Source organism: Urocitellus parryii, chromosome 5 (genome assembly GCF_045843805.1).
Source record: "Urocitellus parryii isolate mUroPar1 chromosome 5, mUroPar1.hap1, whole genome shotgun sequence".
NCBI classification, from domain to species: domain Eukaryota; kingdom Metazoa; phylum Chordata; class Mammalia; order Rodentia; family Sciuridae; genus Urocitellus; species Urocitellus parryii.
Window position 1 is genome coordinate 200,213,336 of NC_135535.1, and position 18,817 is coordinate 200,232,152.

General features: G+C 47.3%; 1 protein-coding gene across 1 annotated transcript; it reads right to left on the minus strand.

The window, feature by feature from the left end:
• Nucleotides 1-479: 479 nt before the first annotated feature.
• Nucleotides 480-17,371, minus strand: Sfxn4 (sideroflexin 4). Its single transcript, XM_026384311.2, has 14 exons — nucleotides 17,250-17,371; nucleotides 15,704-15,769; nucleotides 13,876-13,950; nucleotides 13,452-13,478; nucleotides 13,311-13,365; nucleotides 12,100-12,125; nucleotides 10,986-11,039; nucleotides 10,847-10,903; nucleotides 10,617-10,682; nucleotides 9,412-9,490; nucleotides 8,470-8,585; nucleotides 5,184-5,269; nucleotides 3,947-4,064; nucleotides 480-1,232 (listed from the first exon to the last, which is right to left on the minus strand). Exons 1-14 carry the CDS (start codon nucleotides 17,286-17,288, stop codon nucleotides 1,155-1,157), a joined length of 942 nt encoding a protein of 313 aa, XP_026240096.2. The 5' UTR covers nucleotides 17,289-17,371; the 3' UTR covers nucleotides 480-1,154.
• Between the last annotated feature and the right edge of the window lie 1,446 nt (nucleotides 17,372-18,817).

An 18,817-nucleotide genomic window follows, 5' to 3' on the forward strand; every position in this document is an offset into this window, starting at 1 on the left:
AGAGCCCATGGAGAAACAATGAGGAGACATGAGTAAGGCAGAAGCTCCTGTGGGGCATGGCAAGGCATGGACTTGACACACTGGGCAGCTTCTCAGGCATGGTTTAGAAAAGCAGGCTGGTGCATGGACTGGCTGGAGCTGGGCAGCAGATGAGGAGCACCAGCAGGGGGGACTGCTGCACTGAGCTTAGCTGGCAGCAGAGATCATGAAGTGTTCTGGACTCTTGACTAGATGGGCCAATCTGCTGACCAGGAGGGAGGGGGAGGGGGTTAAGGCCACCAGGGCTCCTGTCCACACAGCCAGTGTGAGGAGTCCATGGGCATCCCAAGAGCCAGGTGCAGCAGGCAGCTGGATAAGAGCCTCAGGACCAGGACTGTCATAGGGCCCAGCATGGTGGCAGTGAGGCCTTTGGGTGGCACTGGTGACAGCAGTCTCGGCAGAATGGAAGCTGGGCTGATGCAGTGCGCACTGACTGTGGATGGATTTTTGCTTTTTTAATGAGGCAGTTTAAATGCTCCTGGGGAGGAGCCAGCAGAGAGGGAGGCTGAGGCCAGAGGGGACTGCAGAGGCTGTAGTGCAAGGCCCTGAGGTCCAAAGGGAGGAGCCCAAAACCTAGGGACAGGTAACCTTACATGGACAGACTGGGTGTGAGTGGAGGAGGTTTGCTAATTGGACGCCAACCAGGAGGTCACTGCTGGCCAACATCCTTGGTTTTCCATGGAAGGAGGCAGAGAGCCTCCTGTCAGTGCACAGCGGGTACAGCACAGTGGGCAGCATGGCAGGACTTGCAGGTTGTCCAGGATGGAGTGAGCCGAGGAGGGAAACAGGGCTGCTTGCGCTTATCTGGAGATGGGATGTCATTTTAGTGCCCACCTCCTGGGCCAGGTGCACCCTTCATTGTACTGTTTCAATATTCAACTTTAGAAAAAGTTCATTAGTAGCTGCACAGTCCTCCCACAGGCTGCTGCTGGACAGCAGCCTCACGTGGGGTGTTGGTCAGGACACACTCCCATCACTTCTTCCACCAGCCTCAAAGTCTCTAGAAGCCATCCTGCTTCTAGAGGTTCCCAGGGTCGTCAGCAGGGTTTTGTGAACTGAAACCTGGAGGGCAGGGAGGTCTTCAAGCAGGAGCCAGAATCACTTATACCTGGCGCCTACACCCCTCTGTTATAGAACAGTTCTGTTTCTTCCGTCAAAGCCTGAATTTCCTCTTCAAGTTTACTGTACTTTATCTGAAAAACAAAGTTAAATCCTCAGTATTTACACTCATGACTTCTGCTTTAGAAATCAAGTTTTTAAAAAGCATTTTCTGAGAGTAACCATTTCACTCAGTCCATCTCTTTCAGTGATATCTAACCGATAGCAAAAAGGATCACCTAACTTCTTAAAAACTTGTTAATGGAACATTTCAGTTGTAAACAAATGTAGATGGGGTGCAATGGTGCAGGCCTGTAATCCCAGTAGCTTGGGAGGCTGAGGCAGAAGGATCACAAGTTCAAAGCCACTCTCAGCAATTTAATGAGGCCCTAAGCAACTTAGTGAAAGCCTGTCTCAAAAAATGAAAAGGGGGGTTGGGGTTGTGGCTCAGTGGTAGAGCACTTGCCTAGCATGTGTGAGGCCCTGTTAATCCTCAGCACCACATAAATATAAATAAATAAAATAAAGGTATTGTGCCATCTATAACAAAGTATTTTTTTAAAAAATGAGGGGTTGTAGCTCAGCAGTAGAGTGCTGGCCTAGCATGTACAGGTCATGGATTTGATCCTCAGTACCACATGAAAATAAATAAATAAAATAAAGTTATTATGTCCAACTACAACTGAAAAATAAATATTAAAAAGAAAAGGGCTAGGAATGTGGCTCGGTGGTTAAACATCTCTGGTACGATAAAACAACCAACCAAAAAATGTAGAAAGAATATAATGGTCCTTCATGTGCTTATCACTCGGCAACAACCATTCACAAGCTGCTGGTCTTACTTCCTTGAGCACATCCCACACCCAGAAATGGGAGCTTTTTGTTGATATGTTGTTGGGGGCACGGTTACCAGGGGCACTTAACCTCTGAGTCACATCCCCAGCCCTTTTTGTTTTTTATTTTGAAATAGGATCTCACAAAGTTGCTAAGCCTGGCCTTGAACTTATCATCCTCCTTCCTCAGCCTCCTGGGTTGCTAGGATCACAGGTGTGCACAACCAGGCCTGGATTTTCTTGAGTATTTTGAGGGAATTCTCAGACATACCATTTTACTTACAAATACTTCAGTATGAAATTTCAAATGATTAAAAAACTCTTCCATGTAGTTATAGAACTATTGTGCTATTATCACACCTAACAAAATGAACAGCTATCCCTTCACACCATCCAATACCCATCTCTAGGCCCATGAGACTATAGGTGGTGGCCGGCAAAGCTCTGGAGGGACAAACTCCCAGGCCAGTTCTAGAAGGCAATGCAGCCTCTGGCCTTCCTGAGATGCCCTGGGCACTGAACCCCTCCCATCCTTGGGCTTCTGTGAATGCAGTTGGTCACCCAAGATGGGACAGGGAGGTAAGGACCCCCAATAGCCCAGGACAGGCATTAGGTACCTCCATACCCACTCAACAACAACCATTCACAAGCTGCTGGTCTTACTTCCTTGAGCACCTCTCACACCCAGAAAAGGGAGCTTTTTGTTGTTGATATTGTTGGGGGCAGGTATTTTCAAGGTCCAGCAGATCTTGGTGCTTGGGGCCACACCTGGAGATGGACTCCACTTCCTGCCTCTGGTCTCTTGAGATTTCCACACTCAACCCACTATCCTTCCTGAAAACACCTGTGAGAGACTATTACCTGTCCCCCAATGTCTGTTCTCTTCTTCCCCAGCAGCAGAATTTTAAATAGATACAGAATAAAGATATAAAGAACAACCCTTTTCTGAGACACTATTACTATTACCTTGGACTCTCTTCAATAGGTAAGGAAACAGAAAATTGACCAAGATAATGGAAAAGCTGGGAATTTGAATCCAAGCAGTCATTACAAATTAAATTACAATATATTATAAACTGTCTCTAGAACTGTGCTATCACAGTAGCCACTAGCTACATGTGAGCACGTAGGTTAAAATTAAATTTAATATTCTTGGGCAGAGAATGTTGCCTGCGGGTAGAACACTTCCCTAGCATGTGTGGGGCCCTAGATTCTGTCCCCAGCACTTCAAAATTAATTAATTAATTAATCAAAGTAATAAAATTCAGTCCCTTAGTCACACTAGCCACATTTCAAGTGCTCGGTAGACACATGTGTCTAGTGGTCATCACATTGGTGTAGACAGGGACTGTGTCCACTACTGCAGAAGTTGTGATGGATGGGGAAGTGCTGTGAAATATGGAGAATTTAAAAATTCTTTAATACCTTTTAGAGTTTTTTTTTTTTTAATATTCCAGAAAACTATTTATGATATACTGTTAAGAAAAACAGAATCCTTGGGGCTGGGGGTGTGGCTCAAGCGGTAGCTCGCTCCCCTGGCATGGGTGCGGCCCCAGGTTCGATCCTCAGCACCACGTACAAAGATGTTGTGTCCGCTGAAAACTAAAATGTAAATAAAATATTAAAAAAAAAAAAGAAAAGAAAAGAAAAACAGAATACAGGGCTAGTGTTGTGGCACAGTAGTAGACGGCTTGCCTAGCACATGTGAGGCACTGGGTTTGATCCTCAGCACCACATAAATAGATAAATAAATAAACAAAATAAAGCCACTATGTCCATCTACAACTAAAAATATTTTAAAAAAAGACAGAATTCAAAACGACAAGATATTTGGGAAATGGAATTATGTCTAAATATTATTTTGTTTTATACTTTGATAAAGTTTGTATTAAAAAATAATAATTTATATTACTCTCATGATCATGAAATAAAATCCCATTTTCCCTCTGAGAAGAAATCAGAGACAGGGGACTTACCTGTCCAATTTGTGGAAACATACTGAAAGACACGGGCACCATCACCCCCATCACCAGGAGAGTACAGGACAGTTTTAGGGTCCATAAGGATTGTGGATTTTGCAGGAAAAACTGGGTTCTAGAAGACACCAGGTAAAGCTCACAAATTTTACTAAACATTTTGGGGCTGGCCTGCTCTCATGGTGGCTAATCCCGCCTCCTGTGTAGCTGCAGGCCCAGGCCTTGGTTACCATACAACCCATGAGCAGGCAGTGAAGCAGCCACACTGGCAGCTCAACATGCAGCAGTGCTAGGAGATGAGTGCTCCTGCCCTCGCTCATCCGACCCCAGAGCCTGGGAGGTCTGTGTGGTCACCAACCCCTCCACAGAAATGAGGAAACAGAAGCACTGGGTTTTGTTCAGGTAAAGCAACCTGCCCCAAGCCCCACAGCACAAAAGGTCAGACTCCAGAGCCTCCACTGGTCCAGACAAGGATGTGACACTGACCTTGACCTTGGGAGAGTGTAAGAGACAGTATAACATGCATGGAACCCCAGCACAGAGGTCTGAGACCAGGATCTGGTGGAGGCTGTACCCTCCTGCCTCAGCCTCCAGGTCTCTGGGATTATAGGAAAGTGCCACCATGCCTGGCTCTCAAGCTCATTTAAAACCTGCTCAGTTGGGGGAGAGGGGAGCTTGAGCAAAGTTCATAGCACATCAGAGCTGGGCAAACCTGCAAATCATCCAAATCTATCATTCTAGAAGTAAAGGAATGTGGCTCAGAGAGTCCTCTGACATGCCCAAGGACACAGAGCAGACGCAGGGCAGGGCCTGGGCTAGCTTCCAGGATTGCTGCAATGTGCATCTCTGGATTTCCACACCTCCCCTGATCAATCATCTTAACTCTGAGAGGTGCTTAGCAGGAAGTTCACTGAAGCCCCCTCCTCCCACTCTCCCTCTAGTCTCAGTATCAGACAAGTTTTATAAGGGGTTTGACCTTCAAAATGTTATTCCTACTTGGGGAGATCAATGTCCCTCTTACCTTGTTTCTTTTTGGTACCAGGAATTGAACCCAGGGATACTAACCACTGAGCCACATCCCAGCCTTTTTTATTTTTTATTTTGAGACAGGGTCTCACTAAATTGCTTGGGGCCTCGCTAAGTTGCTAAGGCTGGCTTTGAACTTGGGATCCTCCTGCCTCAGCCCCCTGAGCTGCTGAGATTACAGGCATGTGCCACTGTGCCCAGCCCCTCTTACCTTTTAAAAAAGTAGGTGAAGACTTCAGGAATAAAAGCCGAGGTCCCAAACAGCACTGCCCTGGAGACTGCTGTTTCTCTAACGGCCTGATAAAGACGCAAAGAGAACAGCTTAGGACACCGAGTGAAATGAAAGGTCTTGTGACAGAGATGAGCCAACACAACTCCCTTTCCCACCCAGAAAAAGAAGGCACTGGAAATAAGTGAGTGACACTTTCACTGTCCTCTCCAGGCCAGGCGCAGCAGGACGGCAGGGCTGGCGCCAGGAGGAGTAAAAGAGGATTTACCTCCCCGAACCCACAAATGTCTCCATCAGGCCACAGAACCACCCAAATGAGCTCCCACCACGTAGGAACCAAGGCAGCTTCCAGACAAAGCCTCAGAACCAGATGGCAGCCTCGCTGGAGGGGACCTTGGATCTGCCCCTTCTGTTCACAGTGTAATTTCCTCTCAACCCAGGTCTCTGCCTCATAGCCTAGACCTGGACCTGCTCCCCAGGGGTTCCTTCCTACCCATGGGGATGTCAGCAGAAGCCCAGCTGAGTATGCTGCTACAGCACCGGCCCTCTCAAGACCAAATGCCAGGACCCAGCCCTCACCTGTGGGATATAAAGTGTTCTACAGGACCAGGGGGCAGCTCAGTGGTAGAGGCTTGCCAGCACACCCAGAACCATGGGGAAAAATTTTTTTTAAAGTGTCATCTTTTTTCTCTACTGTATCTTGCTCCATGTGTTAAATATTAAACATTAAATTCCATATATTAAGTCAGGTGCAGTGGTGCACGCCTGTAATCCCAGCAAACCAGGAGGCTGAGGCAGGAGGATCACAAGTTCAAGGTCAGTCCCAGCAATTTTAGAGAGACCCTAAGCAACTTAGCAAGACCCTGTTTCAAAATTAAAAAAAATTAAATTAAAAAGGCTGGGGATGTGGCCCAGTGGTTAAGCACTCATGGGTTCAATCCCTGGTACAAAAAAAAAAAATTCCATATGTTAAACACTTAATGGTATAATTGTATGAATTATAAACACAAAACCATGAATTCTTGAGTGCAATTTTAGGGACTCTGAAGAGAATATCTGACTATAAAATGGTTCACATGTTAACTTTTTTCGTACCAGGGATTGAACCCAGGGGAGCTTTGCCACTGAGCTGCATTAGCCCTTATTATTTTTTTAAAGTGGCTGGTCTCAAACCTGTGATCTTCCTGCCTCAGCCTCCTGAGTCAGGACTATGTTGTTGTGCCTAGCTTTCACATGTCAACTTCAGAGCCAGCCCCTGAGCAGACAAGCAGCACTGTCCTGTGCTCAAGAATAGGCAAGGGCTGGGGATGTGGCTCAGTGGAAGGACACTTGTTTAGCATGTGTGAGGCCCTGGCTTCCACCCCTAGTACCACCAAAAAAATGTACAGGCACACCTTTCCCGCCTCCCCTGCGCTCCTTCCGCCCCTTGCTGTTTTCCAGACTTGGTACAACCTCCCTTCCCAGGCTCCTCTCCTGGGGCCTGCGGCCTGCCCTCTGCTCATACCACCACCCACAGACCGTAACAACACACACCCACACTGCGCTCCAGGCGTCCCTGGGCAGGGATGGCCCTTCCCCACACAAGATCAGAAGGAGCTGAGAGGGTCATTTTAAAAATAAGTTTCAAGAACATGAAGTAAAATCCTTTGGCTTCAGGAAAAGAACAGGGGCTGCTGAGCATGACATTTCCACGCTGGTGGGCAAGATGCCTCTGTCCACCTGTCCTGTGTGTAAAACAGAAGGACATTCCAAACAAGATGCCCATCATGGGTAGACTCACCCCTGTTTGCAAGTGAGTGGCTTACAAGGCCAGGGGGCAACAACTGGGACCGACCTCCTGAAATCTGATCCCAGGTGCCTTATTACAATCAGATATTGCTGGTTACGCAGTTTCTGAAATTTTAGCCAAACAAAATAAGCCTTTCAGTGACAGGGAAACACAGAAGACTGCTTACGCTTACGCACAGTGGCAGACACTATTCTTAAGAGACAAATACTTTTTTTTTTTTTAAAGCAGATTATCAAGCCTTTTTTTTTTTTTCCCCCCTCAATTGGCCCTTATGCAAGAAATGAAATTTCTGCTGGTGAGACAGACTCAGTGTCTGTCAGGCCTGAGCTCCCTGCCCTTGGGAGCCTGGGTGGGTTCTCCTGGAAGCAGAGGTTCTCACTGATAAGGGCTTGGGTCTCCAGAGCCCAGCAGTGCCAGGCAAGCAGGAGGAGCTAGACGGCCATGTGTTGATTACCACTGGCTCTCGCTCTTCAGCTGTATGAATGGCTCAAGGCAATACCACCAACTGGAAGTTAAAACTGAGTGGAAAATCAAGCATGCACGAGACCCTGGGGTCACTTCCCAGTATTGGGAAAAAAAAAAAAAAAAACAGAAAAAAAATCTATATGCATATTTATACATATATGTAACGTATTTATATGTATATAAGCACACATACACATACATCTGTGTATATAAACATGCATATCTATATGTATAAATATGGGCATATATGTATAAGTATATGTGTGTATATGATTTTAAAAGTCCCTATCCAAAATGAAACTACCATAGACCATTCTAGTTTCTTATAAATGAAACACACATGGAGGCTACTTGCTGAATTGAACAAAAGAATAAACCAATGTTAAAAATGATTAATAATTGAGGACATTTAAATGAGTTTGACTTCAGAGGACTGGATTTCTTTCCCAGGCCCATCCTTGACAACAGACTGGTCTCTACAGATGAAGATGGTAGAGAAATCTACTGTGAGGTAGACAGAGAGCAGGAGGGCAGGGCAGGCTGGGAAGGGGTGGTCTCCAAGAGGGCCCCACGCAGCACACGCTGGAAGGATGGATACTGAACGGAAGAAGGAGGCCTCACACTAGCTCCTACGATGCCCCCCATGATGGTCAGACTTACGGACCAGCTTGGCAACAGTACCCAGTTATTGAACCAAACATTAACCAAGCTGCTGATGTGGGGTGTTTTGCTATGGGATATGTTCACATCCACAATCTGTTGACACAAGGGAGAAGACCCTCCTCCATATGTGGATGGCCGTTAAAGACCTTAAGGGCAAAAACTGGTTTCCCAAAGAAAAAACTGCCTCAAGACGGAAACACTGTCTAAACCAACGTGCCATCTTCTAAACTTCAGGGTGTAAAATGCAGAAACTCTTGGTGGCATGGGGTGGGGGATGGGAACAAGAAAAGAGGAAACAGAAAATCCAACTCTGCCCAAAGGGCCAGCAGCTGAGCTCCAAAGTCCCTGTACCTTTCTTCCAGCTCTTCTGGAACGTCCTATGACATTGCCATCCTTGTCCATGACCTCAATCCCTCGGACACGCTCCAAACTCCGAGAAGCAAAAACATTCATTCCACTGACTTGTGCTGTGGATGTTAGGAAAAGAACATGAAACCAAAGGAAGAGCTTCAGCCCAGAAAAAGGACATCTTTAAAGGGCTGTGTCCATTTCCAGCCCTTCTTGGACAGTTGCTTTCCTCCTGACCCTCAAATGGTCACCTCCCACAGGCCCAGCAGACCACTTAGGCTTTTGTAACATAATTTTTCCAATGATGTCATTCTGCCAACTCTTCAAACTGCTCTGATTCCCAAACCCAAATGTGGAACATGAACTAGTGAACTTGCAGGCTGGTGAACACAAAATATTCAGTGAATACCTCTGCCACCCCTTCTGGAGTCCGATCGCTAGGTTGGAATTCCTATACTAGTGCTTGCTTACTGTGTGACTCTCAGCAAGTGACTTAATCTCCCTGTGCCTCAGTCTCTTCACCTGTAAGTGGGAAGAATATTTCCTACCCATAAGTTGCTGTCAGGATTAAGTGAAGAGGTGGAAATAGAGGGTTTGTGCAGATATTCGTTAGATCGTGGTACGTGGGGGCTGAGGGTCAGCTCCAGGGTAGAGTACTCGCCTAGCATGCATGTGGCCCTAGGTTTGATCCCTAGAACTGAAGGAAAAAAAATGTATTTGTGTTTCCAGGCTTGAGTTTGTCCTCTGAATTAAAAGGGTATCTACAGAGAAAGTGCCATCTCTCAAACCACAGACCCCATCTGGGCTTGGGGCCCTGGTAAGTTGCAGATGGTGGGGGCCATCAGTCTCAATGTGGCCCAGGGAGCCAGGGCCTCTGGAGACAGAGGAAAACTCAGAGCCCACAACAACAAGCAGAACTGCATGTGCCCAGCCCTTATAACTCACCAAGAAAGACAATCGGTAAGGCTCTTTTGATCCAAGGGTTATCCAGATGATACTTCATTTGTATCAAATGTGGAATTAACTAGAAAGAGAGAAAGATCCTTATTGCACGGAAACAAAAAAATCAGCCAAACACACCTAAAAGCAAAGCAAAAACACTGACCTAGTCCCAGGGCAGATGGTGGCCAGTGAGTACATGCATTTTTTTTTTTTTCTTTTAATGGTGCTGGGGACTGCACCCAGGGCCTTGCATGTGCTAGGTAAGTACTCTACCACTGAGCTACACTCCCAGCATTTTCACTTGTTTGAATTCTTGTGACACTGAGGTGTTATCCTTGTTCATTCCAGGAGTAGGTGAGGGCTTGCTTAGCTTATATACTTCGTCCAGAGTCAGAGAGCTGCGAAGGGCTTGAGCCAGGATGGGAATTCAGGCTTGTCTGACTCTAGTCCACATTTTTAACCATTTCAGTGTCTGGGCATTCAAAGCAACACATAACTTGAACAATACATCTGTGCAGCATAAGTTAATTTTTAAAAAGATAACAGTACTAAGTACAGTCATCCCTCAGTATCCATAGGGCATTAGTTCCAAGACTCACCCGGGATGTCAAAATCAGAGGCTTCTCCAGTCCCTTATATAAAATGACATATTATTTGCATATAACCTTACCCTATCCTCCCATAAACATACTTTAAATCATCTCCAGATTTCTTATAATGCCTAATACAAGGTAAGTGTGATGTAAATAACTATTATACTACATTGTTTAGGGAATAATGACAAGAAGAATAAAAGCATTTATATATATTCAGTTCAGACACAATTTTTTAAAAAAATATTTATTTTTTTTAGTTGTAGTTGGACTCAATATCTTTATTTATTTTTATGTAGTGCTGAGGATCGAACCCAGGGCCTCGTACGTGCTAGGTGAGTGCTCTACCGCTGAGCCACAACCTCAGCCCCGTGACACAATTTTTTTTTAAATACTTTCAATCCACAGTTGGTTGAATACACAGATGTGAACGCAAAGGGCACACTGGGCATGCCTAGAAATTCAGGGTCCTGATTTTGAAGTGACAGGCCCACAGTCACTTTCCAATTCACACCTCCCAAGTCATTTAGGTCAGAATATAAATTTATAATCAGAATAAAGCTTTTTTTGATTCTGAGGAATAAAAAAGATTTGACAGGTTGTAAAAATACCTACCCCAAAGAAGGTCGAAGAAGCAATTACTCCTGCTCCTAATAATATTTTTGCTGGTAGACTGTGACTCTTAAGGAAAAGAGAAGTACATAGTTAGCAAATGCACAGTTTTGCCCAGCAAGAATAACTTAAGCCACAACAACAGAAACCTAAACCACACACACAGACAAAAGAAATAACCTCCAGAAGAAAGAACCCCAAATCACGTCCCTTCTGGGTTTCAGGACACTCACGTAACTTGCGTTTCCGTTGACCATGGTGAACCCTGTGGTGTAGGCATATAAGGAAACCTGCAGAATGAAAGGCATGCGGGCCTCAGCCTGGTTTCAAGCACAACAGAACCCAACACCAGGAGACAGGAGGAGCTACTACCTGGGGTAAAATCATGGACTTCATCCCTTTTGCTGGCATCATTGACAAAAATACCTTGAAGAAGAAAATGGAGCAGAGTCACACATGTCTGGAGGAGGCAGAGCTGGCAGCAGCACAGGACTTCCCAAGGGAGCCGCAGCACTGCGCCCCCCAGGGGCTGGGACAGCAGGAGGGTGGCAGGTGCACGACTGCCAGTGGACAAGCCCGGATGGGCGAGCGAGCACCCAGCAGGCCCTGAACCAGAGGCTCCAAGGATACTGGGAGCTCCTGCCAGCCCACGTACTTGCCAAGGAGGGAAACAGCGGGCAGGTGTGGCGCAGTGACCACCCAGTGATGTGACAAAGAGCACCTCCCACTGGGAGGACCTTCCTGGAAGGGAGTTCAGTGTCCCAGCTGAGAAGCCCTGTGGGGGTGGCGGGGGGACTTGGGGAAAGAAGGTGCTATTAGTTTAGACCTGAATGTCTCCCAGAGGGACTGCAACTGTGTGTGTTAAAAGCTTGGTGACACTAGGAGGTTGTGGACACAAAGAGGTGGGCCTGGCGTGAGGTCTTTGTGTGACTGGGGGCATGACCTCAGAGAGGACTCTTCTTTTCTCTGTTTTGCTCACAGCTGCCACGAGGTGAGCCGTCCTGTTCCCCCCGGCACTTCCACTGTGCTGGGACGCCTCGCCCCAGGCCCAGGAGCAACGCAGCAACTGATCACGGACCAAGACCTTCAAAGCCAAAGTAAATCTTTTCTTTCATAAGCTGACTGACTATCTCAGGTATTTGTTCTAGTGACAGAGAGCTGACTGACACAAGAGGTAACAGACAATCACAGGAAGCCTGTGACTAGTTGCACATCTTAACTCACGGGCCTCTTCTATGGTGCTTTGTATAGTAAGAGACCTGAAAAAGGACACCCTGGTGACACGGGCCTTCGAGAAGCCTGAGGCCTCACTGGTAAGTGGGGTGGGGGTGCCGATATAGGAACAGCAACAAAGGCCACAGGTGGGGTCCACAGCCATCATGTTTCAGGAAGGCCCAGGACAAGGATCCAGCACTGGGAGACGTGGCCAAGGTCAAGAGATAGTTCACATCCTCCCAAACCTTAGAGTGAATGACGGCTTACTCACCGAGGGCACCGTCAAAGGCAGGAAAGCTGGCAGAGAAGAGCAGAGCATCAGTGACCATGGCTGCTAAGGCAGAGGTGGCCTCCAGGGTGCCACTCCCTGAAGGCCCTTCTCCAGCCTCCCCAGGGCTCAGGCCTCAGGGAACGATTTATACTCCTCACCTCACATAAAAATAACAACCAGGTGCACATGGCAGAAAGTTAAAACAGCACAGTACAGAAAGACCTAAGCAGAGGGCTGCCACCAGCCCTCCCAGGCCCTCTCCCTGCAGGCCAGCGGTGTACACACTTATCACCTTGCAGGTGAAGTCTGGGATGGTCTCTCAGAATGTCCACAAAGCCTCGCTTACAGATGGCCTTACCATCCACACAGGGTCACTATGCACTACCTGATGCTAAGTTTTCCCCCCCTTAATGCTATTTTTTTGGTACTGGGGATTAAACCCAGGGTACTTAACTGCCGAGCCACATCCCCAGCCCTTTTTATTTTTTGAGACAGAGTCTCACTAAATTGCTGAGGGCCTTGCTATATTGCTGAGGCTGGCTCATAAGTGGCCCTTCCAAGAGGCCAGCTCTGATCCTGCTTTGACAAGCTGCATCCTAGCTTGCTCCCAGGGCCTGAGGGTGCAGAGTGAGATTTACCCACAGGCCTGGTGCTTGTTCCAACCCAGATCTTTCCACAGGACTGAATCAGCTCTGGGCCCTGAGCCTGCTGATCACTGTCAACACCAGACCTTTCAAGTATTCTTTTGAAGCTGTGGCTTCCAGAATTTCCACAGAAATCCCTTTAGGGAAAAAGTAGAATAAAATAGACCAGGCAATCAGGCAAGGTGGCACAGGCTATAATCCCAGAGACTCAGGAGACTGAGGCAGGAGGATTCTAAGTTCCAGGTCAGTCTTACAATTTAGCCAGACCCTGTCTCAAAAAATAAAAGGGATGTAGCTGAGCAGTCGAGTGGGTTCAATCCCCAGTACCACAAAAAATAAAATAAATAAATAAAGCAGGCAGGGTTTTCTGCAAATCATATCTTCTAACACACTTCTTCTTCTTTTTTTAGTTGTAGATAGACACAGGATCTTTATTTTTATTTATTTATTTTTTTATGTGGTGCTGAGGATCCAACCCAGGGTCTCACATGTTCCAGGCGAGTGCTCTATCACTGTGCTACAACTCCAGCCCTTCCCAACCCACTTCTGAAATGAGAACCAGCTCACCTGCAGGTCGGAAGAGAATGGGTATCAGCCTGCTGCTGTCAGGATGCACGGTTGACTTCAAAGGGACAGATGCAAAGGTTAGTTGGAGGTTTAGTTTTGTGATTTTAGGAGACTAAAAACTAGAAAGGAGCTGAAACTTACGAGGCTTCTTTTCCAAGCATCTTTAATCTAAAAAGAAAAAAAAAAAAAAAAAGAAAAAGAACAAGCAATAGCCTTTTTTTCATACTGGAGATTGACCCAGAGGTGTTTTAACATTGAGTTGTATCCCCAGTCCTTTTAATTTTATTTAGAGACAGGGTCTTGCTAAGTTGCTGAGGCTGGCCTTGAACCTGTAATTCTCCTGCCTCAGCCTCCAGAGACAATGGGATTGTAACATGCCCAGTTCTATGTGGTTTATGAGATGGAATTCTAACTACATTTAATAAACTAACCCAGTTTTGCAAGGCTGATCCCTAGGTAGTAGGTACAGTGACAAGACTGATGGCCAAAATTCCACCTGATTTCACACCATGCACAATGGAACCACCTAAAGGCAACTGGGCACAGCTGAGCACATGGGACATACCCTCTGGTCATCCACGTCGAATCTGTATGCATCTTCACTGGTAAACAGCAGTTGCCTCGATTTTTCTATTTTTTCCTGTAATCAAGTACCAAGAAATCAGTCATCTCAATACTGTTCAGATTTTTTACACACTGAAGAGTCACAACTCACCAGCATACACAGAGGAGTCATCAGTATTTTAGCTGCACACCTGATTTCAGTGTGCAGACTAAGGCTCTCTACCCTGAAATTTTCCATTAGGATGGTCCCACACTTCACTCAGATTTAAACCTTCCAGGTTCCTGGACAGCTCCAGCAGCAGCCCTGCTTGTGTGACCAATTTCCCAGCTTGTTGACATCAACTACCTTCCTGGTTGCAAAATCAGAACACTGGCAGTGCCTCCTGTCTTACCTACCACAGGTCTAATCAGTTCAATTCCCTGAACTTTTCTTAATCTGAGAAAGAAAATCAAATACAAAGGACAATACAATCTTAGTTTGACTGCCTACTCTAATCCCCTTACCCAGCAGTAGCCAACTGTGAAACATTCGGTTATATTTGCTTTCATTTTATTTTTCAAAACCAATTATTCCCTGCTATCACTACCACTACCCCCACCGGCCCCATCTCATCCCTCCCCATCCTATCAGAGGAAACCACCACTATGAGTTCAGGTTCAGGTATACCTTTCCAGTCCCTATTTTTATACTTACATATACACGAACACATGTATCCATTAACAAATAGATAGCATATACTTTCTGCATCTTGCTTTTTCCATGAAACTTTACAGACATAATGTTTTGTTTTTTGTGTATGTGTGTGTATGTGTATGTATCTAATCAAACCCAAGGCCTTGTACATACCAGATAAGCACTCAACCAATGAGCTACATCCCCAGGCCTCAGTGTTTCACTAAGTGGAAACTTAGAATATATACAATGTTAAATGGAAAAACATAGGGCTGGGGGTGTGGCTCAGTGGTAAAGTGTTTGCCTAGCATGTGCAAGGCCTTGGGTTTGATCCCCAGCACCACAAAAAGACACACACACACACACACACACACACACAGAGATAACAAGTTCATCACTTGCAAGGATACGCCACATTATCTATTTTCATGCTGATGGGCACTCAGGTAGTTTCTGGCTTTTATAATAAAACTGTAAGAAACCTCTTGAGCATGAATATGTAAGTCTCCCTTAGTGTCATACCCTGAAGGGTTATTGGTGACAGGGCATCTCCTCTTCATGCCCAGTGACGCTGGTTCAAACCCTCATCTTTCATTGGGATGACGCTGGTTCAAACCCTCATCTTTCATTGGGATGACGAGCCATCCTCAGAATGGCCTTGCCCTCATACTGACCCTTCTGGCTGTCACCACACAGAGACCAAACCCTCATCACCTGGCCTCAGAGGACAAATGCCAACCCTGCTCAATTCAGTGACACACAAAGTCCTGCAAGATCCTCTTCTTGCATCAAAGGCCCAGTGACCTGGTGCCATCTGCCCTGGGCTTTGCTGACGGCCCCTTGCTGACAGTTCTGCTCCACTGGCTTCCATGCCAGCCTTCTCTCACCGACCCAGACACAGCGTCCTGTTCCCTTGGGGCCTCGGTCAAGGCTGCTGACTGGCTCTGGCTGCCTGTCCTGGCTACACAGAAAGATAGTCTCAATTCTTTCCGACTTTCTGACCCCAGATGCAGGCGTGCTATTCCCTGCTAACCAGATGTATGCTTATGTTTATCACTCTTTCAATCTAACAAGCCCATTTGAAAGGAATAAAACACACACACACACAATCTTCAAATTCAAAATAAATTCACCATCTCTGAAAACAAGAACTTACAATTGAAGTGATCAAGTTTGTAGGATCTAATAATTCTGTCCACTGAAGAAGCCTCTGAACAAAAGACTGAAGGAGAAAAGATCAGAAGGGTTAACAGAAAAACAGACATATGGACGCAGTAACAGTGAACTTCTTCTTTTCTTTTTAACTTATTATGGCCTTGTCTTGTGTTCTGCCTTTTAGAGGAATCACCTCCTGGAGTCCTCATAACATGCCCATTTTAGAGGTAAGGAAGCTGAGGCTTAGCAGGGCTCCTGGATGGAGTCCAGGCCACACAGCCAGGATCAGGCAGCAGCTTGATCCACTCAGGATCAAGCTGCCATCGAGTGTTAACATCCCAGACTCTGCAATCAAACACACCTGCGTTCACATCCCATATATGACCTCAGAGGAACAACCTAGAAGGTCTCAAAATCTCCTTCCTGGACCTCTGGTTTCTGTAAGGCCTATTAGCCCCAATAGTAAAGAACAGATAGACACTCCAGTAAAGCCTCAGTCAGTGCAGCCCAGATCACATGCAGAGAAGAGGCCCCCAACCAGGCCCCAGACTTTGCAGGGGTTCAGCCTTTAAGTCCTGGCTCTACCTAGAGAACTGGAATTCCTGGTCCACTCTCAAATTCTTCACCCAAAATAAAGCTAGGCCCTACTTTTAAGTCAAGGCTGCAAGGAATGCCTGGGGCCCCACTGTCCAGCTTGCCCTGTGTGTTATGGAGCGCGGGATAGACTTAGGTATAGCAAACACACCTAGCTTTTAAGAACTGTACCAAAAATGAGTCTAATAATGGGAGGCTGAGACAAGAGGATCGCAAGTTCAAAGCCAGCCTCAGCATTAGCGAGGGCTAAGCAACTCAGTGAGACCCTGTCTCTAAATAAAATACAAAATAGGGCTGGGATGTGGCTCAGCGACTGAGTGCCCCTGGGTTCAATTCCTGGTACCAAAAAAAAAAAAAGTTTTTTAGATTACATGTTGAAATGCTATTTCACATCTGTTGGGGGTTAAATAATACATTATTAAAACTGGTTTCACCTGTTTCTTTGTACTTTTTAAATGAGGCTTCTGGAAAATTTTCTAAGTACCTCTGTGGCTCAGGTCACATTTCTATCAGCCCTGGAACTTCCTGTGCAGGGACGACCTGGGGTCTCACTGAGTGGCTGGCCTATCAAGGGTGGGAGGCCAGGAATCCTGTTCAGACCAAACTGCTGCTGGGCAACTCAGGCCGCACCCACCAGTAGGACCAGGCTGGGGGGGTGGGGTGGGGGAATCTGGGGGGTGACCTTGTGGCGACCCTCCCCAGCCCAGTCTGGAGAATAAAGGATGCACACTAACAGCCGCCGTGGCCACCCGCAAGCTTGGGTTACCCCTCCGTCCCCCTTCCAGGGCCTGCGATGGTGGTGGGAGGGGGATGCATCCTCCAGGGCCATTCTGGGACTAGGGACAGGAGGCGCAGGGCAGCCACGTGGGCCGCCAAGGTCGCCAGGGCCAGGTGGCTTCCACACGGCGCGCGGCGCGCCCTCCCCGCCCCCAGCCGCGCGGGCCCGGGCGTACTCGGCGTTCCGCGATCCAGAAGCGCACGTTGGGCTCCATGCGTCTGGCGGCGCTGGCCTCGCGCTTCCTCCTCTTGCGGGGACCTACGTAGGGTTGGAGTGGCCGTCGCCGCCAGGCCGGGCGCGGAGGAGGAGCTGGGCAGCGTGCCCCGCCCACCCCCGCGCGCGCGCCGCTTCATGTCACCGCGCGCACGCGCCCCGGCTCCGCGCCGGGTTCCGAAGAGCCGGCTACTCCCGCGGGCAAAGTCTGCTGACCCCGCTCCGCACCTTAGCGGGTCCTACCAGGCCCGGTCACGTGGGGAATCTCAGTACTTGTCGAGAAGACCCTGGAAGCAATGCGAGGGGCCGTCCACCACCTTGCCCTCCGCTCCTGCCGCGCCTTCCACCGTGCGCCCGAGCTTTTGGACATTACCCGCGAAAATCCCTTCAGTTGCCCTTAATGTCCGGTGCGCACTTGGTGGGTACAGTCTGCAAAGCCCAGTGAAAAATGAAAGCGACGCACTCCTTAGTCAACATTCACAATTGCAAAAGGGCAAAGGCGGAATATTAAACCCAGGGTAGAGACCTGCTGCCAGTCCCTGGCATCTGGCTCTGGGTTCATTGTTTTCCAGTGTTTGGCCAAATCTACTTCTTTTGTTGAATGCCAGATTAATTACCACTTGTAGAGGAAAATGTCTTCCCTCCTTTGTCCCATCCCTGTCCTCCATCATCAGGGTGGGTGGAGAGTGAGTGCACTTGAGTTCATGGAAGCCACCAATGTGTGTGTTCAGAGGGCCTCCAAAGTCCTGGGTTAGGGGACCCTGCACAACACTTAGCTGTTCAAGTTAATGTCCCCTGGTCTGTATTCTCATCTAAAATGAGGATAACCCATTGTTCCAATGTTATGGGTTTGTTGAAGATAAGGGGAATAAAACCTGTAAATGACCCCACAGCACCGGATCCACTGCAAACGCTCAGTATTGGCAATGAACCAGGGGCCTAGTTCTCCCCCCTGGTCTTTCCACCCAGGAGGGGAGTCCAGCTCCGGACTTGCTTCAGGTCTATGTGACTTCACTGGTATTTGGTATTTGCTCAGCTCATCTGGCTCATGTTCTAAAGTCTTGAGCAGTTCTCTTCTGGGAACCCTCCCCTGACCTCTCTGCTGGGTAAGGTGTGCCCTCTTCAGTGTTCCTTCCCATACACCCACTGTGCCAGTGTTACAGCAGCTGCATGGTCCTTGTTGGCTCTGCCCTTAAGGTGTCACAAATCCAATGCAGCTGGCCTCTCTGCTTCCCCACCTTGGAGCCCTACAGTTCAGTTTTTTTTTTGTACCAGGTACTCAGGGATTGAACCTAGGGGCACTTAACCACCACACCACATCCCTAGCTCTTTTTAGAGACAGAGTCTTGCTAAATTTTTCAGGACCTCACATAGTTGCTGAGGCTGGCTTTGAATTTGTGAACCTCTTGCTAAAGCCTCCTGGGTCCCTGGGATTACAGGCATGCCCTCAGTCTATTTTTTTTTTTTTTAAGACTTTTAAAAGTTGTAGTTGGACACAATACCTTTATTTTATTTATTTTTATGTGGTGT

Coding starts and splice junctions, on each gene's coding strand:
- Sfxn4 (XM_026384311.2), bottom strand. CDS start 17,288: ATGGAGCCCAACGTGCGCTTCTGGATCGCGGAACGCCGA. Junction 13,366..13,451: donor ATGCTTGGAAAAGAAGCCTC/GTAAGTTTCAGC, acceptor GTCCCTTTGAAG/TCAACCGTGCATCCTGACAG. Junction 10,683..10,846: donor TCAACGGAAACGCAAGTTAC/GTGAGTGTCCTG, acceptor CTTTTCCTTAAG/AGTCACAGTCTACCAGCAAA.